General features: G+C 40.3%; 2 protein-coding genes across 7 annotated transcripts in view; one reads left to right on the forward strand and one right to left on the reverse strand.

Annotated features, from left to right (window-relative positions):
- The window catches only part of SLC39A9 (solute carrier family 39 member 9), a 68,810-nt gene extending 60,968 nt beyond the window's left edge, over nt 1-7,842 (reverse strand). For 2 of the 6 annotated variants that reach the window (XR_009210236.1, XM_032179292.2), the window contains exon 1: nt 6,771-7,769. Coding sequence is in view for 3 of the 6 variants with exons in the window: in XM_032179292.2 (XP_032035183.1) it covers nt 6,771-6,866 (96 nt within the window). In the remaining 3 variants the exon portion in view is untranslated. The other 4 variants (XM_032179296.2, XM_032179295.2, XM_032179294.2 and 1 more) reach the window with 4 other exon arrangements.
- A 38-nt stretch (nt 7,843-7,880) lies between these two features.
- On the forward strand, nt 7,881-26,280 carry ERH (ERH mRNA splicing and mitosis factor). The gene is made up of 4 exons (XM_032179297.2): nt 7,881-8,012; nt 11,353-11,440; nt 19,088-19,208; nt 25,767-26,280. The coding sequence occupies exons 1-4, from the start codon at nt 8,010-8,012 to the stop codon at nt 25,867-25,869; spliced, it is 315 nt and encodes a 104-aa protein (XP_032035188.1). The 5' UTR covers nt 7,881-8,009; the 3' UTR covers nt 25,870-26,280.
- Nucleotides 26,281-27,487: the final 1,207 nt, after the last annotated feature.

A 27,487-nucleotide genomic window follows, 5' to 3' on the forward strand; every position in this document is an offset into this window, starting at 1 on the left:
AGAACTCAATAAACATTATTAATTTTATTATGCAGTTAAGTCTTAATTATGTTTATCAATATAGTATCCTGGAGAAAACAAAGTTTTTCAGGAAAATAATATTGAATCATATTGCAACCAGATTTTATTTGATCCAAACTTAGTTTTATCAAAGATCCTTATGAAGCAACAATCTGTAGTTCAATCTGAGAAAAGACAAACTGATGATTTCTTTCCAGATATGGATAGATTTACTGAGATTGCAAAGTTTAAAATTTTATAATTTATGTTCATTCACCTGAGACAGGGTCTCACTTGTTGCCCAGGTTGGTCTCAAACTCCTGGCCTCAAGCAATCTTCCAGCTTCAGCCTCTTAAAGCACTGGGATTACAGGTATAAGCCACCATGCCTGGCCCAAATCTTAGAATTTACAAATGAAATTCCAAACAGGTATAAAATCTCTTGTATTACCATAAGAGGGTAAGAGCAATGTACCAGACAATACAAAAGTCCTTAAAAATGTAACTGTTAAATCTACTTCAAAGAGAACCTATTGTAGAGGCAGAAGCATACTGAATAAATTTGTTCTTCAGATACAATAAACCTTTGATTTGCGGGTAACTCAAGCCCCTAAAGATACTTACTATGAATGAGTCAGTTATTATAATCAGACACTGATATGGTTTGGTTGTGTTCCCACCCAAATCTCGTCTTGAGTTGTAGTTCCCATGCGAGGGACCTGGTGGGAGGTCATGCTGTTCTTGTGATAGTGAGTTCTCATGAGATCTGATGGTTTTATAAGGGGCTTTCCCCCTTTTGCTCAGCACTTCTCCATCCTGCCGCCCCATGAAGAAGGATGTGTTTGCCTCCTCTTCTGCCATGATCGTTAAGTTTCCTTAGGCCTCCCCAGCTATGCTGAATTGTGAGTCAATTAGACCTCTTTCCTTTATAAATTACCCAGTCTCAGGCATGTCTTTATTAGCAGTGTGAGAATGGACTAATACAGACACAAAACTTTAAAACATGAAAGAACAAAACAAAGCTTAAAATGAGAGTAAGTATAATGAAGAAAAGAAAGTTAAATACTAAGAAAAATACTATAAAGCAGGGAGGGTAGAGGAAAAGCCCTGGCCTCTCCAAATATTATGGTAAATAGTAATGCAAACCAAACCCCAAAACAAGACCTTTGGATTCCAAACAAATTGCCGAGAAGTTTTCATGACTGGGAAGGGGAGGGGGGGAGGAGCTTTCCATTATTAAGTCTGTTTCCAAATAAAAGGTTTAACTATTATAAATTAGAACAAAGTTATAAAAATGAAAATCTTTAAAAGTTTTTCTAATCAGTATTGAGAATCTGCCTCAACATTTTTGAAAGTTTTTATTATGTTCTAGACATAGTGTTAAGCCTGTGCTTATATTATTTCAACCTCACAACAATCCTAGAAAGTCATTTAACAGAAGAGACTTGGATTTTAATAGCTTGTTCAAGTAGTAACACTGATTTTGAATGATACTGTCTCAGACAGTCCCTTTTGAAATTAGTGCATTATTAATCATATTCAACTTTAAAATCATCCTAAGAATAGCACTACTTTCATCTGCCAACTTACGGATTTATGCTATTGGTTATTTTAGGGAGTAGGTCTCCTTATGTTGCCAGTGGCTATTCACAGGCACACTCATAGCTCACTGCAACCCTGAACTCCTGGGCTCAAGTGATCCTCCCACATCAGCATTCGGAGTAGCTGGGACTAACCGGTGTGTGCCACTACACCCAATTTTGCTGTTTTTGTTTGTTTGTTTTTTGTTTTTTTTGAGAGGGAGTTTCGCTCTTGCTGCCCAGGCTGGAGTGCAATGGCGCAATGTTGGTTCACTGCAACCTCCGCCTCCCAGGTTCAAGCGATTCTCCTGCCTCAGCCTCCCAAGTAGCCGGGATTACAGGCATGCGCCACCATGCCCAAATTATTTTGTATTTTCGGTAGAGACAGGGTTTCCCCGTGTTGGTCAGGCTGGTCTCGAACTCCCAACCTCAGATGATTCGCCTGCCTCGGCCTCCCAAAGTGCTGGGATTACAGGCGTGAGCCACCACGCCTGGCCTGCTTTGCTGTTTTAATACATGAAAAATGTGGCATTATAACTCAAATTGGTCTGCAATAAGAAAAGTATGGAAACTGAGATAAAGCCTTCAGAAATTTTTAGAGCAATATGGTTATTACAATTATAGTAGTAATGTTTTATCTGTTGAATATAACAACCATACATTTGGGCTTGTATTTTCTAGGTCTGTTTTTTTCACTTCATTTTCCTACTACATTTTTATAAGTGTATTGGCATGGATTGAAATAAAAATTAAAAAGAAAAACTGATCCTTTACCAGGCAGTTGGAGGAATATTGCTGTCGAGCTGAGCCAAAAACAGCTTGCTCTCTGTTACCAGCTCTGTGACAAAGACGAGACATACTCAGGTGAGTAACAACCCTCGGACAATCAATCTGAAATCCCACTTGGGCCATCTGTTTTTGTATCATAGCTCCATTTATCAACTGCAGCAGTACTGAGTTTATACTAGGTAATATAGGCTCTCAACCTACTTATGTAACACTGTTATTTAGAGCCAAAGAAAACTACTCATTAGCAATTCAATCGAAAAAACATAAGATAGTGTTAACTATAAACCAATGGGTCTCACTCCCTTACCAAACAGGACTTCATTTGTGTAAAGCATGCTTTGGCCTCCTTTATTTATTTATTTATTTATTTATTTATTTTATTTATTTATTTTATTTGTTTATTTTTTTTTCCTGAGACAAAGTTTCGCTCTTGTTCCCCAGGCTGGAGTGCAATGGCGGGACTCAGCTCACTGCAACCTCTGCCTCTCAGGTTCAAGCAATTCTCCTGTCTCAGCCTCCTGAGTAGCTGGGATTACAGGCGTGTGCCACCACGCCCAGCTAATTTTTGTATTTTTAGTAGAGATGGGGTTTCAGCATTTTGGCCAGGCTGGTCTCGAACTCCTGACCTCAGGTGATCCGCCCACCTCAGCCTCCCAAAGTGCTGGGATTACAGGCGTGAGCCACAACACCTGGCTGGCCTCCTTTAAAAGTTAAAAGTGTTTCTCTTTCCTGTATACTGAAAAAATTAACATCCTGATTATCATAGTTACTTATAATTGCATTTGAGAATCAGATTTTTTTCCTTTGTTTTATAAATTTTTAAGGCATGAAGGTACAGTTGCCAGGTCAAAGGGCAAGGAAGAAGGCCACAAAAGTATCAAGAAAGGTAGTTTTGGGGTGAGGAGAAACTGACAGAGAAATCAATGTCACATAAACCTCTTGGTGGTCACATCTGGCAGGTAGACCCCACTACTACTGCAATTTCAGATGAACTACCTAATTTTAACTCGTTTTTAAATACTAATGTTGCCATAATTGATCATCTGACTTTTATTCCTGTTCTGAGAAATTTTTAGAAAAAGTATTGAATGAGAAAGCAGCAGCAAGATTAAAAACATGAATAAAAAGCATATCTTTTTTTTTTTTTTTTTGAGACGGAGTCTCGCTCTGTCGCCCAGGCTGGAGTGCAGTGGCGCAATCTCCGCTCACTGCAAGCTCCGCCTCCCGGGTTCACGCCATTCTCCTGCCTCAGCCTCTCCGAGTAGCTGGGACTACAGGCGCCCGCCACTACGCCCAGCTAATTTTTTTGTATTTTTAGTAGAGACGGGGTTTCACCGTGGTCTGGATCTCCTGACCTCGTGATCCACCCGCCTCGGCCTCCCAAAGTGCTGGGATTACAAGCGTGAGCCACCCCGCCCGGCCAAAAGCTTATCTTTTCATGTAAATCAAGCTTATCCAACTCATGGCTCATGGGCCGCATGCAACCCAGGAGCACTTTGAATGAAGCCTTACACAAATTCATGAAGTTTCTTAAAACATTATGAGTTTTTTTGCATTTTTTTTTTTTTTTTAGCTCATCAGCTATCTTAGTGTATTTTATATGTGGCTTGAGATAATTATTCTTCTGATGTGGCCTAGGGAAGCCAAAAGATTGGACACCACTGATGTGAATGAAAGTGAACTGTAAAATAATAACACTAGTCTCTAAGAAAGCCAGACTTCCTTAAAAAGGCAAGTCATTTATCCAGTGTAGGAGTTTGGGGAATTATTTTCTAAGGAAAGAAATGGTGCTCTGCAGTCCCCCATGAATGAAATTTATTTTTACAAATTTACCATCTCACTAGTTTCATTATAACATTGGTCCATAATAATGGCATAATTTACCTAGAAAATACGTTTAGTTCCTAGGAGATAGAAATCCTAGTTGAATTCTAGGATGTCTTTAAGTTATATATAACTTTCATTTTTTATTCTAATAGCTCAAAATGCATTGCATCTACTCTAATAATAAACAGATATTATGAATGCTGATTTTAGCATTTTAAGACCTACAGCTGGAAAAGACCACTTGACCGTCAATTTAAGAAAGCCACAAATGACATGACATACTAATTATCTGTATTAATGGCCCAGTTATTAACACCACTCCTGTAAACATTTCCTTCCAGTGAAAAAGGAAATAGTATATATCTGCATATTGCAATAATCATTCAAGGTAGTTTGAAAAAATACTGAAATTGGTAAAGTTAAAAGCATTTTATAAAAATAAAAAGTTTTACTGGTTGCTTATCAGAATTAATTATAATTATTCATAAATGTTACTTCAGTATGTTTAAAAATATACAAACCAACCCAAATCTCACACATGTCAGCCCTACTAATGTCAATTCAATTCTAATATAGTTATAAGAAAATATGGTTATGTCAAAGGAAACACAGCAGGTTCACAAAGTACTGCGCAGGCAGGTAACCCAAATAAGTGAAACAGGCTTCAAGGGCAAGGAGGACTGTGCCTAACAGCTGCTACTCAGCCTGACCCAACCTTTGCCTTGAGAAAATACTGGTAAACAACAACAATAATAAACTTCTGCTAATGGAACAGTCTGCAGGCTGGATTTGGCACACAGGCTACCATGTATATGTACCATGCACCTTTGCCGAAATGCTTAGTGGCTACGAACTGGTCTGAGTCAGAAAAGCTAGACTGAAAAAATATCTCTCTTCTGATTCTAACAAACTTCATGAACCTATCCAGTTTCCGTTTCCTCATCTATATGTCACTGATTTTTTTTTTTTTTTTTTTTTTTTTTTTTTTTTTTTTTAAGAGAAAGAGTCTCAATGTTGCCCAGGCTAACTCCTGGGTTCAAGCAATCCTCCCACCTTATCCTCTTGAGTAGCTAGGACTACAGGCGCGCCCCACCGCACCCAGCTTGAGTTTTTTAAGTGAAGTTAGGTAATGTATGTAATTTTTTAAAATGCTATCATTAGATGCTGAGGGGTACAGATTAAAAAGGAAACAGAAAAAGAGCAGCAACAATTTAAGCATCTGTTCCATCTGGCTATGGGCTTTACTTTTCCTCAAACTGACAACACCTTGTCCCACCTTCGTTCCCACCCACAGGCTATTTTCACCTGTAATGTCTCCTCTTCCTCAGGTTTCTTCAAGGTGTACTTAATATTTCATTTATACCTTTCCTTTCTACTTCAGGCCTCCTTTGAAAGTACTTTCAGGAATGGCATTGAAACTAGGGCCTATTTTACTGCTGAACTCTAGGACAAACTCATGAAATCCTGTTCCCTCTGAATGTAGTAGTTTTTCCCCCCTAAATCTTTGAACGCTGTGCAATTCGTCAATTTTTTATGCCTACCTAAAGGACCTATCGGCATGTTCACTGAACAGTGCTTTCGTCTATCCCTCTTCCCGGGACCCTCGCTTAACGTCTGTTCAAGGTGCCAAATTAACGAAAATGTCAAAACGTATTAACCAAAAATTCATTGCTAAGCAAATAGATTTGAAACAACTTCAGAATATCAATTCCAAGGCTCCCCTTCTTTAAAAAGAAATGTGAGTTAAGAACAATCTATTTTAGTTTTTTCTTACATTCATTCTAGTACAGGCATCCAAAAAACAAAACAGCTTCCCTCAGAAAGGTGTGTTCGACTTTCTCAGAAAGAAGTTATCATATTGATTTCAGTTCATGTGGAAAAATAACATTCTCCATTTCTCTTTTTTGGATCTCACTCTGCTGTCCAGGCTGGAGCGCAGTGGCCCAAACACGGCTCACTGCAGCCTCAACCACCCGGGGTCAAGCGATCCTCCTACCTCAGCCTCATTTGTAGGGACAAGGTCTCGCCACGTTGCCCAGGCTGGTCTAGAATTCCTGGGCCCAAGCGATCCTCTTACCTCAGCCTCATTTGTAGGGAGAAGGTCTCGCCAGATTGCCCAGGCTGGTCTAGAACCCCTGGGCCCAAGCAATCCTTCCACCTCAGCCTCCCAAAGTGCTGAGATTACAGGCGTGAGCCACCGCGCCCAGCCCTCCATTTATTTTCTTGATAACAATCTGGAACCTTGATTCCATGAAATCTCTGAGAATCAAAAGAGATGTTATGGTGCCTCTCTCCAGGTAAATGCACAGAACCTCAAATTTTTGTGAGCAATTCTAGGGGATTCAGAATACTCTAGGATCTTCCGTGGAATATCTATCCACCCCGGGTTAAGAATTCCACTGCTGAATATGAGGTTTGTTTCTATTATTAAGTGTTATGTATCTTTTAAAAAAGATAGTCTTTCTTAAAGAGACTTCAGCTTTGAGATTTAACTAGGGAAGCAGCTTCCCTTTGCAACTAAAACTACTATCTCACAGCCATCCTGACAGCTGACAGAAAATTGAGAATTTCTTACCTCTGAGAAATTAACAGCCAAGGGAATGATTCCGGCCACGTAACATCCCACCAACATAGCCAGAGACAGCAGGCTAATGGAGATGAAATCATCCATTCTGCCCTCCTTTATTCACCCACAACCACTAGACAACAAATTTCCAGTGGCTTTAAATGGCGCTTAGGTTCTTTAAACAGGTGTAGTGGTTCCAAGAGAGTGGGCTTTCCAGTTCTTTAGGCCTCCCCACCAGCAGATGTGTTCACGAGGCACCTTCCTCTTGAACGTACTCGGAAACAGACACTTTTTGCTGATATTAGCACCAGAGAAAGCTTACAGCAATCTAAGGTCCCAAGCTCTGGGTTCTCAGATGCCAGTCATTAGATTCTCGTGGGTTAACAGAGATGGGAAAAGTCAATGGGGAAAATGTGCGAATGATCGATTTCTTCGATTGTCGGATTGAGGGTGGCACAATGTCTTAGGCGGCGGCGGGTAAGTGACTCAAGCGAACCTGTTCGTTCCCTAGGCGCCCCTGTCTCCAAGAGGCGGCCCCGAAGGTGATCCGCCCCCCAGAGCAGGAAACCAGCCCACCAGTCCCAGCAAACTCTCCTCCGAGCCTGGGATGAGGAAAGGAGTCCTGCAGGTCTCTAACGATGGGTCCTAGGGGTTCAGCAGCAAAGTTGACACAAAGCTGTCTCTGCCCTATACCCGGTGCTGCCCATGGTACTGCACTCGACCGGGCCTTGACCCGGAGTCGCCGATACTACAGCTGCCATGGCCGCCAAGTGGCACCTCTTCATTCCATCCACTTCCGGATTGTCTAACCACCCCCTCCTTTACAAAGGCACTTCCGGGTTACAACCGACCTCTGGCCCAGGATACTTATGTTGCCGCCATTTTTGAGAAGGGCTAATTAAAGATGTCTGATGTCACTGTCTATACCGGTGATCACTTGAGCCGTATATTTAATAACGAAAGTACGGAAGACAGCGTCTTGAAAAAAAAAAAAAATTCTTCCTAAAGCTTGGAAACTTTCCCTTACTTACCTTTTTGCCTTTATCGAAGATGGCTGAAACAGAGTCAGTAGCTGCTCTAGCTGCCGGAAGTGACTGTGCCTCTATGATCCAAAAGGCTCTTTTGCGTTGCACTTTCGACGACTTCCGGCGGCTCCTCTCGCGAGGATTGGCTGTTAGCGGCGTTGTGGCTAAGCTCGTGTAACGGTGGCGGTGTCGGCAGCTGCTGCAGCGAAGAGAGTTTGGCGCGATGGTGAGAAAGGCCTCCGCGGCTACCCGAGTCCGAGTCCCCGGCCTCCAGAGCGACCCCAGCCCCATACATTTTCCCCGCCCCACGAGCCCCATGCAGCGCGGCGTGATGCACCCCGCCACTCCAGTCGGTGGATTGATACTTCTTCCCGCCGCAGGGACGCCAGGCCTGACTCTAGGCCTCGGAGCCCCGGTCCGCTCTGCGGTTGCGCGCCCGCCTGCTCGCTCGGGTCAGGCGTGCCTTGGGCCTGAGGATGAGCTCTCTCCCGATTGTTACTCGGTAGATGGAGGCGTGGAGGTGGTGTTTTGTTTGTTTTTTGAGATAGTCTCACTCTATCGCCCAGGCTGGAGTGCAGTGGCGCGATCTCAGACCCTTGCAACCTCCGCCTCCTGGGTTCAAGCAATTCTCCTGTCTCAGCCTCCCTAGTAGCTGGGATTACAGGCGCCCGCCACCTCGCCCGGCTAATTTTTGTGTTTTAGTAGAGACGGCGTTTCACCACGTTGGCCAGGCTGGTCTCGAACTCCTGACCTAAGGTGATCTGCCCGCCTTGGCATCTCAAAGTGCTGGAATTACAGGCGTGAGCCACTGGGCCCTGCCAGATATGGTATTTTTCCCTCCAAATGCTCTAGCCTGCTGTAGGAACAATGGGCCAGGGTTGTCTAACCTATTCTCAAAGCTGACAGATTCTGTTATACCCAGCATGTGGGCCAGGAGAGGACGTATTTGCTTTGCAATGTGTTTTCTCAGCTTTCGTTTTCCTGTGCTCTGCCTTTTTTTTTTTCTTTTTTTTTTTTTCTGTTTTTGAGACCTCTAGGTATTGCATGTGGCACGTCTCTCAGCCCTCGATCCTGTACTTATCTGTATTTATATCCTCTTGGGGCTGGAGGCTGAAAAGTAGGCTCAGCTCAGACACCAGCTCTATTAGAACCCAGCCGGGATGATCAGTAAGCTCCAATTCGAAGAAAGTGACCAAAACTGGCTTGAGAGGTGGTATAATCTGTAAAGAATTTGAGCAGGAAAGCAGTGCCGTTTAAAAATGATAACCACTTGACCACAGTTTTTAAAATGTATCATGTTATGTTCTTAGTGATTTTTAATCCTTGTCTTTGGGCAGTAAGTATTGAAAATAGTAAACTTTGCCCGGTGTTCATTTTAAGACTAGATATAAAAAGCAACATGCTGTATAGCTTTTTCCATTCTTACCCTTTCAAATTAGTCCTTTAATTTGCATTAGAATTGGAATACAATTATTATAGTAGCAGTTGAGATAGTTAGTGTATAGGGCAAGCTCTGTTGCAAGAATGCACGTAGTTTCTACAAAATTATTTTTTCTTAAATGACTCATTGAAACTTTTTGAGTAGCTAGCTTACAAAGACTTCTGTATAACAAATAATCTAATATAATGTTTTCTGTGGCTTTTAAATCAATTTAACAAAGGCTTTGACTGCTCAGGTTATTACAGGTGAGAGTTAATCCTTTGTCTCTTGTCACCAAGTTCCATTTTTATGTCAAACCCTCTCAAACTTTTAGTCAAAGTAATTTAGTTGTTGATGGGGAGAGAAGAGTATGATGACCCTTTGTTTTGTGTGTCATGTTAAATGTACTATTTTTCCATTGTTTATTCAGAAAGTCTGGGCTTCAGCTATTTCAGTTCCAATTTGATGGTTAAAAATTCTGATCATTTTGGCCAGGCGCGGCGGCTCACGCCTGTAATCCCAGCACTTTGGGAGGCCGAGGCGGGCAGATCACCTGAGGTCAGGAGTTCAAGACCAGCCTGACCAACATGGAGAAACCCCATCTCTACTAAAAAGACAAAATTAGCCGAGCGTGGTGGTGCATGCCTGTAATCCCAGCTACTTGGGAGGCTGAAGCAGAAGATTTGCTTGAACCCAGGAAGCAGAGGTTGCAGTAAGCTGAGATCGCGCCTTTGCACTCCAGCCTGGGCAACAAGAACAAAACTCTGTCTCCAAAAAAAAAAAAAAAAAGTCATTCCAAAACATTTTAGGGTTCCTGTTGTTAGGAAATTTTTGTTCTCTGGTTTTTGGCTGAAAAATACTAGTACAGCAGAAGAGAAGGAAAGAAGTGAATAGTTTGATTTGGGACTGGGTTTACAGTGGAGTTGCATCATACTTGCATTTAATTAACCTTACACATGTAGCAAAAAATTGGATGGGTCATATTTTCAACAGACCAGTGAATTCTCAGCTGGATGAGATTTTTTGTTCCCCAAGGGATATTTGTAACAAAGAATCAGCCAACCCAAAATGTAATAGAGCCCAGGTTGAGAAACACTGAGATTGATTTGTTAGTGACTGATCACTAACAAAAACATGTTTCCCAGTGAGCAGGAAGTGGAAGACAAGTCTGTCTGCTATTTTTTGGGCATATTTCACATTTCTCATAATGTGATGACCTAACTTTCTGTGTGATTCTAATATGTGATTTTGGTATGAGAAAGCCCAGTAAGGCAAGTCATCTACTAGGTGAATAGTTTAATGGATTTTTAAGGGTAATTCTTACAATATGTTTATATTGCTAATTTATCTACTGCTTTAGTGTTAAGTCTAACCCCTGGATAAAATGTGACTTTGCTCTTATGCTAAGGTTGGAAAAAAAGCTTAAGTTGAAACCATGCTTGTGATTATTATACTATTTCCCCTTTTGTTTCCTTTCATCAGCCCATCTGAGTTTTTATTAGTGACTTAAGAGCATTAAAGATGGAAAGTGCCCACTGGAGACAGAAAACCTAAGCAGGTTTATAATTTAGTTGGGAAGAAAAGATACAAAAGAAAAAGGAGGGCAAGGTAGCTTATACTGATTACTTGTAGGCAGTAAGTACAGTAGGACTGGGAGACTTAGGGAGACCGTACGGCAGAGTTGTGAATCCAGCTAAATACAACACTTAGACTAAGACATAAATATTTTTGTGGAAAAAGTATCCTAATTTTTTTTTTTCTTTTAAGAGATAGGGCCTCACTCTTCGATGCAATGGTGTGATCATGGTGCACTGTAGTCTCAGCCTCCTGGGCTCAAGGAATCCTCCTGCCTTAGACTTCCAAAGTGCTAGGACTACAGGCATGCACCCGGCAAATTTTATTTTTTTGTAGAGATAGAGTCTTGCTATGTTGCCCAGGTTGGTCTCAAGCTTCTGGCCTCAAGTGATTTTCCCCCTTTCAGCCTCCCAGAGGACGAGGATTATAGGCATGGGATGCCATGCCTGGCCTCTCTAATTACATTTTAATAACTAGCAATCATTATTGCATTAGAAATGGGGATTTTTTTTATCATACTATGAATTTCTCAAATAGAAACTTATATTGAAATCATGTTTTCCCCCTGCAGTCTCACACCATTTTGCTGGTACAGCCTACCAAGAGGCCAGAAGGCAGAACTTATGCTGACTACGAATCTGTGAATGAATGCATGGAAGGTGAGTTTAACACTAATCAAGGGGTAGAAAAATGTCTCATTTAGGAACTAGGTTTTCCCCCTCTAAATTTCTTTTTTTTTTTTAATAGTCCATCCACCCCAGGCCCTGCCTGTATCAATTCCAACCCTCCAAATTTCTTGAATTGCTAATTTTAGGAGGGAAAGCAGATATTTAGGATGGACCATAATTATTGAACATTTTATTTATTTGTTTGTTTGTTTATTTATTATTTGAGACAGAGTCTCGCTCTATCACCCAGACTGGAGTGCAGTAATGCGATCTCGGCTCACGCAACCTCTGCCCCCCAGGTTCAAGTGATTCTTGTGCCTCAGCCTCCCAAGTAGCTGGGACTACAGGCATGGGCCACCACACCCAGCTAATTTTTTGTGTATTTAGTAGAGATGGGGTTTCACCATGTTGGCCAGGCTGGTCTCGAACTCCTGACCTCAAGTGATCCGCCTTGGCCTGTTGAACATTTTAAACATTAATTATGTATATAGTATCCTCCTTGCTACAAGTATTACGTGTTTTTTTTTTTTTAAACTAATGTATATAATGAGTGACTTTCCAGAGCTGCTTGTTGTTTTATAAATATTCTCTTATTATTTGTCACATGTTATCTTGTTACAGTATGGAAATATTTTACAGGTATCCCTTATATATTCTGGTTAAACTCAAGCACTATAGACTTGTGTGTCTGTTTGTTTTTAATAGGTTGTTTTAATAGATTTAAGGGATACGAGTGTAGTCTTCTTATATAGATATATTGCACAGTAGTAAAGTCTGGGCCTTTTTTTTTTTTTTCCTTAAGAGACGGGGTCTTGCTCTGTCACCCAGGCTGGGGTGCAGTGGTGGTCACGGCTTATTGCAGTCTCAGTTTCCTGGGCTCAAGCAGTCCTCCTGCCTCAGCCTCCCAAATAGCTGGGACTAGAGGCACCTGCCACCACACCTGGCTAATTTTTTTTTTTTTTTTTATAGAGATGGGGTCACTGTGTTGCACATGTTGGTCTCAGACTTCTAGCCTCAGGCAGTTCTCCTGCCTTAGCCTCCCAAAGTTCTGGGATTACAAGCATGAGCCACTGCGCCCAACCAAGTCTGGGCTTTTAGTGTAGCCATCACCTGGTGTACATTGTACACAGTAGTGATTTTTCATCCCTCACCATTCTCCCACCTTTTGTAGTCTCCAGTGTCACTTATTCCACTCTGTCTGTCCATGTGCACACATTATTTAGCCTCCACTAATAAGTGAGAACATTAGATGTTTGACTGTCTGAGTTACTTCACTTGAGATAATGACCTCCAATTCCATCCATGTTGCTGCAAAGACATGGTTTTATTCTTTTTTTAATAGCTGAGTAGTATTCCATGGTATGTGTGTGCATGCATACTCATACACCACATTTCCTTTGTCTAGTCATCCATTGATGGACACTTAGTTGATTCCATAACTTTGCTGTTGTGTATAGTATTGCCATAAACGTATGAGTGCAGGTGTCTTTGTTCCTTTTTGTTTTTTGAGACAGAGTCTCACTGTGTCGCCCAGGCTGGAGTCCAGTGGTGCGTCTCAGCTCACTACAACGTCTGCCTCCTGGGTTCAAATTGATTCTCCTTCCTCAGCCTCCTGAGTAGCTGGGACTACAGGTGTGTGCCACCACGCCCAGCTAATTTTTGTATTTTTAGTAAACACAGGATTTCGCCACGTTGGCCGGGCTGGTCCCGAACTCCTGACCTCAAGTGATCCACCCACCTCGGCTTCCCAAATTGCTGGGATTACAGACGTGAGCCACCACTCCTGGCCATCTACTCTAATTCTTAAAGAAGAACATGGCATTTTTTTCTTCATCTCTTTACAGATCCATTTCTCTGCTGACATTTCTGCCTGCTATTGATGTAGATTTTGTATGCAAGCTCTCTTAGCAAATTGTTACCTAACCTATATTATCGTGTTTGATCTTTGATTCTGCAATACTGTTATTTCTCAGGGCAGTTTCAGGGTTGTAGAAAAATTGAACAGAAACTACAGTTTTCCCATATTACTCTCTTTCTTCACCCCTACACAATTTCCCCTATTATTAATGAATTTCACTGGTGTGGTACATTTGTAACAGTGGTGAACCAGTATTCATTACTGATCCATTATCATTAAGTAAAGTTCATAGTTTATACTAGGTTTCATTCTTATGTCCTACATTACTTGGATTTTCCCAAATGCGCAGCGTCATGTGTCCGCCATTACAGCATCACACAGAATGGTTTCACTGCCCTGCCCTAAACATTTCTTGTGCTCTACCTATTCATCCCCTCCTACCCCACCCTCAACCTCTGGGAACCATTGGTCTTTTTACTGTCTCCATAGTTTTGCCTTTTCCAGAATGTCATATAGTTGGAATCATTATCGTGTGTGGCTTTTTCTTAACTGGCTTTTTTTACTTAGCAATGTGCATTTATTGTGTTTCCTCCATGTCTTTTCATGACTTGGTAGCTCTTTTTCTAAAAATTCAAAATGGTGATGTATTTCCCATTTAAAAAACTAAAACAAAAAAATGTTAAAATAATTATTAAATAAGTTCTCACATGATGTGGTTGCCAAATGGTAATTTTATTATTCTATTTTTTTCTTGTAGTAAATATTCCCCTGTAGATCAGAGCATTTTTCTCCTCCCCCCTCACTTTTTTTTAAGAGCAGTTAAAGACTTTATTTAAGACCATGTTTTTAGAGCAGTTTTAGGCTTATGGGAAAATAGATTATTATTAAATAAAGTTCACAGTTTATGTTAGGGTTTACTGTATGTGTTAAACATTCTGTGGGTTTTGACGTGTATAATTACATGTATCTACCTTTACTGTATCATACAGAGTAGTTTCACTACCAGAAATCCCCATTGCTCCACCTATACCTCCTTCCCTGCCACCACCCCCAAACCCCTGATCTTTTTACCATCTCTGTAGTTTTGCCTTTTCTGGAATGTCATGTTGGAGTTATGGAGTATGAAGCCTTTTCAGACTGGCTGCTTTAACCTAGCAATATGCTTTGGTTTTTTTTTTTTTTTTTTTTTGGTGTGTGAGACAGAGTCTTTCTCTGTCACCCAGGCTGGAGTGCTGTGACGCAATCTCAGCTCACTGCAACCTCTGCCTCCTGCTTCAAGCGATTCTCCTGCCTCAGCCACCCAAGTAGCTGGGATTACAGGCCTGCGCCACCATGCCTGGCTACCTTTTTTTGTATTTTTAGTAGAGACGGGTTTTACTGTGTAGGCCAGGCTGGTCTCAAACTCCTGACCTCAAGTGATCCGTCCACCTCAGCCTCCCAAAGTCTGGGGATCACAGGCATGAGCCCCCATTCCCGGCCAACCTAGCAGTATGCTTTTATGGTTCTTACTTTTTGTGTGTGTGGCTGCATAGCTCATTTCTTTTTATTGCTGAATAATATTCCCTTGAATGAATGTACCATGGTTTGGTTATCCATTCACTTATTGAAGAGCATCTTGGTTGCTTCTATTTTTTGGCAATTATGAATAAAGCTGCTATAAACATTTCTGTGTAGGTTTTTGTGTGGACCTAAGTTTTCAGCTCATTTGGGTAAATATGTAGGAGAGTGATTGCTAAATTATGTGGTACAAGTATGTTTAGCTTTGTAAGAAACTGCCAAACTGTCTTCAGATGTGGCAGGACCATTTTGCATTCCCACCAGCAGTGAATGAGTTTCTGTTCCACATCCTTACCAGCATTTGGTGTTGTCACTGATATAGATTTTAGCCATTCTAAAGTATCTTATTGTTTTAATTTGCAATTCCCTAATGACATATAATGTCATCTTTTCATATGTTTATTTGCCGTGTATATCTTTATTGAGGTATCCAGATCTTCTGCCCATTTTTCATTGAGTGATTATGGTTAAGTTTTAGGAGTTCTTTGTATATTTTTGGACATTAGTCCTTTATCAGATAGATGTTTTATAAAGGTTTTCTCCCAGTTTGTGGTGTCTTCTCACTTTCTTGATAGTGTCTTTTGGAGCACAAAAGTTTTTTATTTTTATAAATTTTAACTTGCATATTTTTCTTTTTGTTGTGTTTTTGGTGTCATATCTAAGAAACCATTGGTTTATCCAAGGTCACAAATATTAATGCCTTTATTTTTTTCTATGGGTCTTATAGTTTGGGCTCCTACTTTTAAGTCTCTGGTCTGTTGTAGGGATGTGTCCAACTTCATTCTTTCACATGTGACTATCCTCTTGTCCTAGCATCATTTGTTGAAAATACTGTCCTTTGTTGAATTGTTTTGGCATGCTTGTCAAAAAGCAATTGACCATAAATGTGAGGGTTTGTTTCTGGACTCTCATTTCTGTTCCATTGATCTAGATACCTATCCTCATGCCAATACCATATTGTCTTGATTGCAGTAGTTTCATAGTAAGTTTTGAAATCAGGAAGTTTGAATCCTCCAGTGTTCTTTTTCAAGATTATTTTGGCTGTCTTGGGTCTCCTGCATTTCTGTGTCAAATTTAGGATTAGCTTGTTGGTTTCTGCAAAAGCAGCTTGGATTTTTATAGGAATTGCGTTGAATCCGTAGATATCTGGGGGAGTATTGGCATCAGGTCTTCCAACTCATGAACATGGGATGTCTTTCCATTTATTAAGCATCGTGTGGTGGCTTTACTTTCCAGCATGGCGTGGTGGCTCACACCTGTCATCCCAGGACTTTGGGAGGCCAAGGTGAGCGGATTGCTTGAACCCAGGAGTTTGAGACTAGCCTGGACAACATGATGAAACCCCTGCTCTCCAAAAAGTACAAAAATTAGCTGGGCATGGCGGCACATACCTATAGTCACAGATCCTTGGGAGGATCACTAGAACTTAAGAGGTCAAGGCTGCAGTGAGCTGTAATTGGGCCACTGCACTCCAGCCTGGGCAACAGAATGAGACTGTGTCTCAAGGGAAAGAAAAGAGTCTTTCCATGACATTTTATGGTGTAGAGTGTACACGTTTTGTACTTCTTGTGTTTCATTTATTTCTAAGAATTTTAATTCTTTTTTATGCTGTTATAAATGAAGTTTTCTTAATTTTATTTTCAGACTTGTTGCTAAGGCATAGAAATAAAATTTATTTTCATATACTGATCCTATATCCTGCAACCTTGCTGTACTCATTTATTAGTTCTAATAGATTTTTATTGTTTCCTTAGGATTTTCTATCTGTAAGATAATGTCATCTGCAAATAATGATGGCTATACTTCTTCCTTTCCGATCTGAAGGCCTGTTGTCTCTCTTTCTTGCCTAATTGCCCTGGCTAGAACTTCTAGTACAATGTTGGATACAAGTAGCAACAATAAATATTCTGGTATTCTTCCTAATCTTAACAGAAAAGCATCCCGTCTTTAACCATTAAGTATAATGGAGGCTGGGCATGGTGGCTTATGCCTGTAATCCCAGCACTTTGGGAGGCTGCCGTGGGTGGATCACCTGAGCTCAGGAGTTTGAGACCAGCCTGGCCAGCATGGTGAAACCCTGTCTCTACTAAAAATACAAAAATTAGCCAGGCGTGGTGGCACACACCTGTAATCCCAGCTACTCGGGAGGCTGAGGCTGAGGCAAGAGAATCGCTTGAATCCGGGAGGTGGAGGTTGCAATGAGCTGAGATTGCGCCATTGCACTCCAGCCTGGGCAACAAGAGCAAAAACTCCATCTCAAAAAAAAAAAAAGTATAACTGTGGGTCAATGCCTTTTTAACATACAGGAATTTATTTTCCTAGTTTTTATTTTCTTTCCATTCATTAACTCATGGGTGATATTCTCTGATCACAATGTAGTATGCCAGTAGCAATAAAAAAACCCTAAGATAGTTGTTTAATAGTTCTGTGATTGAATAGTATTTTTATTAGGAAATTTGTAAAGTTAATTTGGAGCTAATAAAAGGCTTATGTATACAGTATGGGACATGTTTTTTCTGGATAACCAGCATTTATGTCACTTATCCATTCATCATAGTAGTCTTAAAATAGTTGACAGTGGGAATAGACTGAAAACGTGTATTCTCCTTTTGTGGGAATAAGAAAGGAGAGTATCAGGCCGGCTCACGCCTGTAATCCCAGCCCTTTGGGAGGCTGAGGTGGGCTGATCACCTGAGGTCAGGAGTTCAAGATCAGCCTGGCCAACATGGTAAAACCTTGTCTCTACTAAAAATACAAAAAGTTAGCTGGGTGTGGTGGCGGGTGCCTGTAATCCCAGCTACTTAGGGGGCCGAGGCAGAGGCAGGAGAATCGCTTGAACCTAGGAGGCGGAGGTTGCAGTGAGCCAAGATCGCATCATTGCACTCCAGCCTGGGCAACGAGAGCAAAACTCTGTCTCAAAGAAAAAAAAAGGAGAGTATTATTGAATAAAAACTAAATAGATAATGTACTCTATAGCTAATTATAATTAGTAATGTGGGCTTGCTATTAAAGATTTTGCTCATTATCTTTTTTATTATATTTAAGTACTTATATCCTTGTTCATGTGCTAATGCTTTATATGTATTATTTCAAATAAACCTCACAATTCTATGAAGAGGCACTCTTAACTCTGTTTGACAGGTGTGGTTCAGGGAATGGCGTCGTTTGTCCTTGGTTTGACAGGGGCAGAGCTGGAACTCAAGTCTGTCTGAATCCATAGTCTAGGATTTTTTTTTTTTTTTTAGACAGAGTCTTGCTCTGTCACCCGGGCTGGAGTGCAGTGGCCAATCTCGGCTCACTGCAATCTCCACCTCCCAGGTTCATGCCATTCTCCTGCTTCAGCCTCCCGAGTAGCTGGGGCTACAGGCGCCTGCCACCATGCCTGGCTAATTTTTTGTATTTTTTAGTAGAGACGGGGTTTCACCGTGTTGGTCAGGATGGTCTCGATCTCCTGACCTTGTGATCTGCCCGCCTCGGCCTCCCAAAGTGCTGAGATTACAGGCGTGAGCCACTGTTGTGCCCGGCCTAGTCTAGGATCTTAAATACGCGTGAGGATAATCTCTTTCTTTGTTGCCAATTTTTAATGTGACTTTTCTTTTTTTTTTTTTTTTTTTTTTGCTCTGTGGCTTTAGGAAGAATTACTGAAAAACCTGTTAAGACCCATGATGTTACTTGTTTGAGCCATCAGATGGCAAGTCTTTAAAGTCCCTTAGCTCCGGTGGTTTGAAGTAATCATTTTATTATTAAGACACAAAATAGTTACACCAACATTGTGGTGAATTTCTCAGCTGCCCAGACTGGAGTGCGGTGATGCAATCATGGCTCACTGCAGCCAAGTGATTCTCCCACCTCAGCTTCCCAGATAGCTGGGACCACAAGCACACACCATCACGCCTGGCTAATTTTTTAATTTTTGTAGAGATGAAGTCTCCCTGTGTTGCCCAGGCAGGCTGGTCTTAAACTGTGGGGCTCAAGTGATGCTCCTGCCTCAGCCTCCCAAAGAGCTGGGATTACAGGCGTAAGCCACTAACCTGACCTGGTGAATTTATAAAATAAAAAAGTATTTGCTAGTGGCAATAATCAAAAGCTATCAGTCTATCATCTTTTCCCCAGCCCAACTTTATTAAATATGATATCAACATATAGCACTGCTCATAAGCACAGCTCATATCTAGAAGTGTATGTGATTGTAAGATTTTGCTTTTTTTCCTATCCTTTCTTAGGCGTTTGTAAAATGTATGAAGAACATCTGAAAAGAATGAATCCCAACAGTCCCTCTATCACATATGACATCAGTCAGTTGTTTGATTTCATCGATGATCTGGCAGACCTCAGCTGCCTGGTGTAAGTATTAGCCAACATGTCTTTTATCTTGTATTTTCTATTGTTTTTCTGTCTGTTTGAGGTGATTTATGGTATTGGGAGCTAATTATGTGCCTGACACTGATCTTTGCATTTGCATAGTGTATAGTAATTAATATTTCTCTTACAGAAATAAGAGATTGGCAACATAAAGCCAAAGGCACAGAAAAAAATAACTTTGCTAATTAATATAGTTAGTATCCAGAAAGGATCCTAATTAAGAAGTTCCATGTCCCTGTTCTTTGTTCCTTATACCTAATTTTTTTTTTTTTTCGTTTACAGTCTTTGTCCTAAAGCCGTTGGTTTTGGATTAAAACTAAGATTATCTTTTTTTCATGACATTTCAAAAACTTAAATATGTGTATAGCTGAAGTTTAATTTAATTTCAATCCTACCGTGTGTATGTATGTATGTATATTTTGGTATGTTAGAGTGAGATTTTTTAACGTATTTGTTATAGTTTGTATTGATAATCTGCTTCTGACAACTACTAACAAGGAGCATAAAGTGTTACTATAGACCTACCTAATCTTTTTTACATTAGCAAACAGAAGTTGAGTGTAAATACAGCTCATTTAACCGAGGAAAATGGAAGCATCTTATGATACGATACTCAATCATCAGATACTTGAATATTTATTACATGCCAGGTGCTGTGCTAGAAGTTGAAAGAGCAGTGATGAGAAATATACAAGTCTTACTCATAGGCACTTCCTGGATCACCACTGGAGCCAATCCTGGAATGTGGCTACACCATGCTGTCTCCCCAAAATTTCCAAAACATGCATTTCCTTGGGATGTTTGAGTTTTGTTTTCTGTACCTCTTCATTGTGCTCCAGTTGTAGCCATTTCACTTTGGTCACTCAGAACATTCAAATGAATGTTGCATGGTACTTTAAGCCATTCAGACATCTATAGGAAAAACATACCAGACAGAGGGGATGAGGGACAGCTAATGTAGAAGTCCTGAAGTAGGAGTGCCTGGCATGTTTGAAGTCATTAAGGAAGCCTTTGAGGCCGCAGAGGAATGAGTGAAGGAGAGAGTCTTAGGAGATTGGAGGGGCAGGGAGCAATGATATGCTGGAAGCCAAATGCAGAAGTGTGTCATATCATTGATAGGACAGATAAGTGAGGACTGAGAATTTAATTGACCCCTGGATTTGACACTGTGGAAGTCTCGGTGACTTCCAAAACAGTTGTGGTAGAGTGCCAAGAGTAAAATGCTTACAGATTTCAGTGTATGGAAAGGAATGAAAAGAGAGGATTCAAGTGGGGAAAGTAATGGTAAGTTTGCAGGCTGATGGGATGATGTACTAGAGAAGGAGAAACTGATAGCTCAAATTGGCTCTTGGACAGTTCAATCATAAAAAAGGGAGGACAGGCAAATTTGGGAGGTGGGGGGAATTATCTTCTGTATGCTTCAGTTAGAAAGATAAGGAGCAAGGACATAATTTGAAACAGGTGTTACAGGTTTGTGGAAAAGTAAGAAATAAGCTAGGAAGGTGAAAGAATTAGGGAACTGCAATTAATTCAGGGATGTATTAAGTGTCCTCCAAAGTACCTATCTGATAGTGATTTAAAGTGAAATCAGTCATTGTGATCATGGGATTTTTTTCCTAGTCTCTCTCACCTGGATGGTTACAGGTGAGGAGTAGGTAGAGAGTAAAGATTTTGCTAAAGGTTGAGGGCATATATGAGAATAACAGCAATGACTGAATGACCATGAGCTTTAATTGGGGGTGTAGGAGGAGGTGCTGGAAACAGAGGTAGATCAGTTCATTGTAGGTCCCACTGGATCAAGGATTGCTCACATTAGAGTGTTAGGAAGTGGTGATCAGAGAATGACATGCTTGAAATTAGGAAATTGAAGTTGTTGGAAATGACAGGGTCTAGGGATCTGGCCAAGAGGGGGTAGGAGATGAGATCATTAGAGGAAAAGACTTCATGGAATTGGGAGGCCAAAGTGTTGACATAATCATCCACTGGATATGAAATTACCAATGATGTGTATATTAATTGATAGAATTTAAGAACAAGTTGCTTTGTTTTTGTTCACTGCTGCATCTCTGGTACATAATTAGTGCTGAGTAAATATTAGTTATATAAATGCACGTCACTTGTGTTGTTATTTGAGGCATAGCTTTCTAAAATTATTGATAATTTTCTATTTCCCTTATTTATATTACAGAGCTATGTTCTGCATTGATTAAAAATTAACGGTTGTCTTTATGGTTTTATAAAAGAACCTTAGTGAAACATTCAGGATCTAATCCTGACACTTTTGGGATGTTGTACTTACTCCCAGTAAGTGGGAAGTAAACTTGAAGCAAAGGATCATGTTGTACTCATCTTGGGAGGCTGTGGTTAAGAGCTAGTTGGAGTGGCAGAATTAGACATAGCTGGGTTTGAATCCTGGCTCTACCATTTGCTAGCTCCCTTTGACAAGGCAGCTTTGTATTGCTAAACTTTAGTTTGCTCATTTGTAAAATTCAGACAAATCTAGTTCACAAGACTCCTTGTGAGGATCAGGTGCTTGCTGAGCTCGGCACTATTAGATATGCAGCAACTCCCTTTTCAACTAGATTGAAGAAGTCAGGATAGAGTTTTATTTTGAATTACAAGCATGTTCTTAAATTTGCCAGGATTAGAATGATATTAATTTTAATGTCTACATGTGAGATAAATTATAAATTTCAAGTGAAATTTAAAAGATGTTCAGGTTTTTTCAACAATATGAAAATTGAACAGAGTAAAACAGTTACAAGTGACATGTTAATGACATTACAAGTATGTCATTAATGACAGAACATAACTTTTCTAACTTTGTACTAGACTTTATAAAAAAAAATTTTAGAGACAGAGTCTTGCTATATTACCCCGGCTGGTCTCAAACTCCTGGGCTCAGGTGATCCTCCTCCCTCAGCCTCCCCAAGGAGTGATGTTACAGGCATGAGCAACTGTGCCCGGCTGCATTAGACTTTAAAATGTAAACTGGAAACTATATCTAGCATACTAAACTGATTTTTAATACAATATTTGCTATCTTAAAGCAAAATAGGGGGAAAGCTTTAATTATTACCTAGATAATTCTTCCACCTACAGTAGTTCCAGAAATATGGAAGAGAGGTTAATGATAATTTATGGTTTTTTAGTAGTTTCAGAGTGTTAAAAACCATAAATTATCATAGCTTGAAAACCTGTAACTATTTATGTTTGTTTCTAATGTTGAAAATTTTTTGCCCTCTGAAAAACTTTCAGAATCAAATTTAGGACTTAAAACTATTTTTCCCAGGTGACTTTGGTTATGTCCTTTTTGTTCTTTGAATATTCAGGAGAAATCAGGTGTTGTTTCCAAAGACCTACTGCCACAGCACATCCTGTGATTTGGACTGTTACTCCTCAGACCAGAGACTGGGTCCATTTTTGGTTTGTAGATGGTTGTGTGCTTATAGCTTCTATTAAATTTACATGGCAGTGACCTAGGACTCTTTTTAATTAATTCTTTTTAAACAGTGTAGGTGGAAATGGAATAAATAAGATTCTACTTTTTAACATGACTAAACCCAGAGCAAACTGACCATGCCTATAATAAAATGTAGGCATGAAAATTTGTATTTCGTATACTTAAAGTCAGAGTCAGATTTTTCCAGTTTTCTGATCTGTACGTTTTTTAAATAAGCTTTTTGTAAGATGAAAATAATACCCTTTTGATTATGCAGTGTTTTCTTGTTTGCTTAGAGACATAAAGAACATTTTCACCGTCGGTTATTATAATGACGAGGGGTATTCCTGATCAGTAAGAGAAGTTATCACTGAAGACACTTCTGATTTCACTGCCCAGACCCACAGCTTCTGTTCTTATATATATTCTTATATATATATAATAAAATGTCTAGTCATTGGCACAGATGAATCTTTTAACCTACTGTTATGGTCAATGAATTTATGTGTGTGTGTGTGTATATATATATATATACACATTTTATTAAAGTATTTAACATTTAATTGTCTCATTTTCAAGTGCCAGTTAACAGCCATCGACACACAGCTTTCCATAAAGGCATTATTGCTTTTTTTTTTTTTTTTTTGGAGATAGAGTCTTGCACTGTTGCCAGGGTTCAAGCGATTCTCCTGCCTCAGCCTCCCAAGTAGCTGGGACTACAGGTGCGTGCCACCACGCCCAGCTAATTTTTGTATTTTTTTTTTAGTAGAGACGGGGTTTCACAATGTTGGCCAGGATGGTCTTGATCTCTTGACATTGTGACCCGCCTGCCTCAGCCTCCCAAAGTGCTGGGATTATAGGCGTGAGCCACAGGCACCTGGCCTACTATTTGATGAGTTGGAAAATTGCATGCAAGTTGATGGATTCCTAAATGTTCACAAACCAGAGTGATTTTTTTGGGGTTAATGGTATAAACAAAGCCTGTCCCACCCAGATATGATAATTGTGAGAAATTTTGTTCCTTTTTAAGTTATTTTCCAGTGTTAATATAAATGTTATAGTCTCTTCTGCTACATTTTGCAGTAGACTAGCTTAGAGCTTATTTAATTAGGAAACATGGACAAATAGTTTTCAGAAAAAATTACGTTTTAGAATTTTTAAATTTGGTTAAGCATTTTTAAAAATGGGAATCTTGTACATTTTTAATAAATCAGATTGTGACCTTACTGTTGAGAGGAAGAATATGATGTTAATTGTATAAAGCATTCCTACTTTGGAATTTATTTCCCTTGCCAAAAATTGTAGTTTAGGTTTCTAACTTAGTGATTAACAGTGAGGACTCTGGAGTCAGGAGTATTTAAAATCTATCTCCAGTCCAGCATTACCTAGCTAATAACTTGCTTCACTTTTTAAAGCCTTGGTTTCTCATTTATGAAAAAGGAGGCCAGGTGCGATGGCTCATGCCTGTAATCCCAGCACTTTGGGCGGCCAAGGCGGCTGGATCACTTGAGGGTCAGGAGTTCAAGACCAACTTGGCCAACATAGTGAAAACTCGTCTCTACTAAAAATACAAAAAATTAGCTGGACGTGGTGGCACATGCCTATAGTCTTACCTACTCAGGAGGCTGAGGCAGGAGAATCATGTGAACCCAGGTGGCAAAGGTTGCAGTGAGCCAAGATGGCACCATCGCACTCCAGACTGCGTGACAGAGTGAGATTCTGTCTCAAAAAAAAAAAGCAGGGGTCGGTGCGGGGGGGAGTGAGGATAATTGTACTTACTCACAGGGTTGTAAAAATGAGTTAATTCAGATAAGAATTTAAAGCGACACCCAGTACTCTGTGACATCTTACTAGATACTACTCACAGTCCCATTGGAGTTTTACGGCGAACGCTAGTCTGTGTACTCCTTACCCTTCTGATTAGAGATATTTTGGAGCTTACTATGTCTTCTGATAATTCTTCTCCATAGGCCTCTAGCATTATTTATTTTAAAAAGCAAATCCTAAAATACAGTTTTTTTTTTTTTTTTTTTTTTTTTAGACGGAGTCTGGCTCTGTCACCCAGGCTGGAGTGCGGTGGCGCGATCTCGGGTCACTGCAAGCTCCGCCTCCCGGGTTCACGCCATTCTCCTGCCTCAGCCTCTCCGAGTAGCTGGGACTACAGGCGCCCGCCGCCACGCCCGGCTAATTTTTTTGTATTTTTAGTAGAGACGGGGTTTCACCGTGGTCTCGATCTCCTGACCTCGTGATCCGCCCGCCTCGGCCTCCCAAAGTGCTGGGATTACAAGCGTGAGCCACCGCGCCCGGCCTTCTAAAATACAGTTTTAAGATTTCCTTAATACTTTACAGGGGGAGGGAAATCAGCAAGAAATCTTTGTTGCCAGTACATGTTTTTTAATGGTTTTTTAGTTAATTCAGAATAAACATTGCAAATCTAAAGTTTGTTCTAGTATTGTTGTTTTTGTTTTTTTGAGATGGAGTCTGACTCACAGGAGTGCAGTGGCACGATCTCGGCTCACTGCATCCTCCACCGGTTGAAGCAATTCTCTTGCCTCAACCTCCAGAGTAGCCAGGACTACAGGTGTGCGCCACCATGCCCAGCTAATTTTTGTATTTTAGTAGAGACAGGGTTTCACCATGTTGGCCAGGCTAGTCTTGAACTCCTGACCTCAAGTGATCCACTCGCCTCAGCCTCCCAAAGTGCTGGGATTACAGGCGTGAGTCACTGCACCCAGCCAATTTTTTTGTTGTTGTTTTTTAATCACTAAAGGAACCATAAAAATAGAAACTATGTAGGAGGAAGAACACATGGTTTCTGGTCATACTCTGTGAAGAAGTAGATATGTAACATATTGGGCATTTAACTTAAAAATTCTAAGTCACGTTTTCTTTTTCCACTGTAAGATTGTACTAGGTGATATAAAGTTCATGTCACTTAAAATTCAACGACTGTGTAAGTAGCTCTTTCAACTTTTCGTTAAGTTCATTTTTGGAAATGGGCACATCTATGCCATCATCGGGCAGTTATAATTTGGGGATTTAAACACCTGGCAGTGATTGACCACTGTGACTTTGCTTTATTCCCTTTCTCTCCTCAGTTACCGAGCTGATACCCAGACATACCAGCCTTATAACAAAGACTGGATTAAAGAGAAGATCTACGTGCTCCTTCGTCGGCAGGCCCAACAGGCTGGGAAATAATTGTGTTGGAAGCATTGTGGGGGTTGGGGTGGGCTTGGAACACAGGTGTGTACAGCGTGCTGTAGTGGAAGTTTTGTATCATAGTAATCCTGTTTCCACTTTGTTATACTCTAGCCAAGATTGTATTAGATGAAATGTGAGGATCTTGTTCAATCGGAAACCCCTGTTACCTCCTCTTTTTTTTTTCTTTCTTTCTTTTTTTTTTTTACTTAAACATTTTTATGATGATTTAGATGGAAGTTGTTCTTCGTCACTTAATGTTGGTTCCAGTCCTTCAACTGTTCATATCTACTTTATAACATTCACATACTAACCCTTCTTCAAGATGGGGTCGGGGGTGAAAACGAAGTTTAGCCATGTCCTCAAGATAGTCTTGGTAAAAATAAATAAATATCCTTTAGTTATATTTTCTCCCTGAGTGCTTTTTTTTTTTGTCTTTGAAGATAGAATTTTCTTGCAAAGCATTTTTTCATTGTAAGTTTAAAAACCAATAGCTGCTACAGAAAGAATTTGAAGAAAGTTTAAGTAGTGCGCAACACATTTTGCTGTGATTTATGTGAAGCTAATAACACTTTTACCTCACTTTTCCAGCATAATTAAATGAATCTTAATTATAGCTCCAAGGTTTGTACCTACTATTGACACAAACGTTATAAATGACTTTCTGGTGATACAGCTTGTCCGCAGCAGCAGCAGACAGATGAACTTCTTAGTGTTGATCAAATCAAGTACTCTTTCTAGGAGGTCTTTGTGCCCTTTTCAGAGCCTTCAGTTGGATACTAATTACCCACTACTGTAGGGAGGCTATAAGGGCAAGGGCAAAACCACAAAAAAGTATAAGATAGTCTTGTCTCTTTTTTGTTGTTGTTTTTTTGAGACAGTCTCACTCTGTACCCAGACCGGAGTGTACTTCCAATCATGTCAATCAAGTACTTTCAGTCAGTAAGTACATGAGCACTCTCTGATTCTGCTATTAGCACTTTACCAACAGCCAGTGATATCTTGACACAGCATAAGATTGAAAGTTTTTTGGAAGGCTCATGATTGGTCTCATATCCGCCTGTTTCTGCCTCTACTTGCACATTAGGGCCTTAACTATCTTTTTTTTGTTGTTATTTTATGCAAGACAAAATTTTACCTGGAACATACTCATATGTGCTCAGTTTTTCTATAGAATAATCTAGTTAATGAAATGTTATCACTGTACCAAGAGGTTATTAGAATTTTAGGGTACCTGACAAAATTAAGTAGAGTTGTAGTTAATGTTTCACTGTGAAACCAACCAAATTTTAAAGCTAAAATAGGCCGGGCACGGTGGCTCACGCCTATAATCCCAGCACTTTGGGAGGTTGAGGTGGACAGATTACTTGAGGTCAGGAGTTCAAGACCAGCCTGACCAGCATGGTGAAACCCTGTCTCCACTAAAAATACAAAAATTAGCCGGGCGTGGTGGCACACGCTTGTACTATCCCAGCTACTTAGGAGGCTGAGGCAGGAGGATCCCTTGAACCAGGGAGACAGAGGTTGCGGTGAGTGAGCCGAGATTGCGCCACTGCACTCCAGCTTGGGTGACAGAGACTGTCTCAAAAAAAAAAAAAAAAAGCTAAAATAATCTCAC

The sequence above is a fragment of the Hylobates moloch genome, unplaced genomic scaffold (genome assembly GCF_009828535.3).
Source record: "Hylobates moloch isolate HMO894 unplaced genomic scaffold, HMol_V3 SCAFFOLD_16, whole genome shotgun sequence".
NCBI lineage: Eukaryota > Metazoa > Chordata > Mammalia > Primates > Hylobatidae > Hylobates > Hylobates moloch.

Excerpts from the sequence above, each read along its gene's own strand:
- ERH (XM_032179297.2), top strand. Across the intron at positions 11,441-19,087 it reads TGTGAATGAATGCATGGAAG|GCGTTTGTAAAATGTATGAA; the intron begins GTGAGTTTAACA and ends ATCCTTTCTTAG. Across the intron at positions 19,209-25,766 it reads GCAGACCTCAGCTGCCTGGT|TTACCGAGCTGATACCCAGA; the intron begins GTAAGTATTAGC and ends TTCTCTCCTCAG.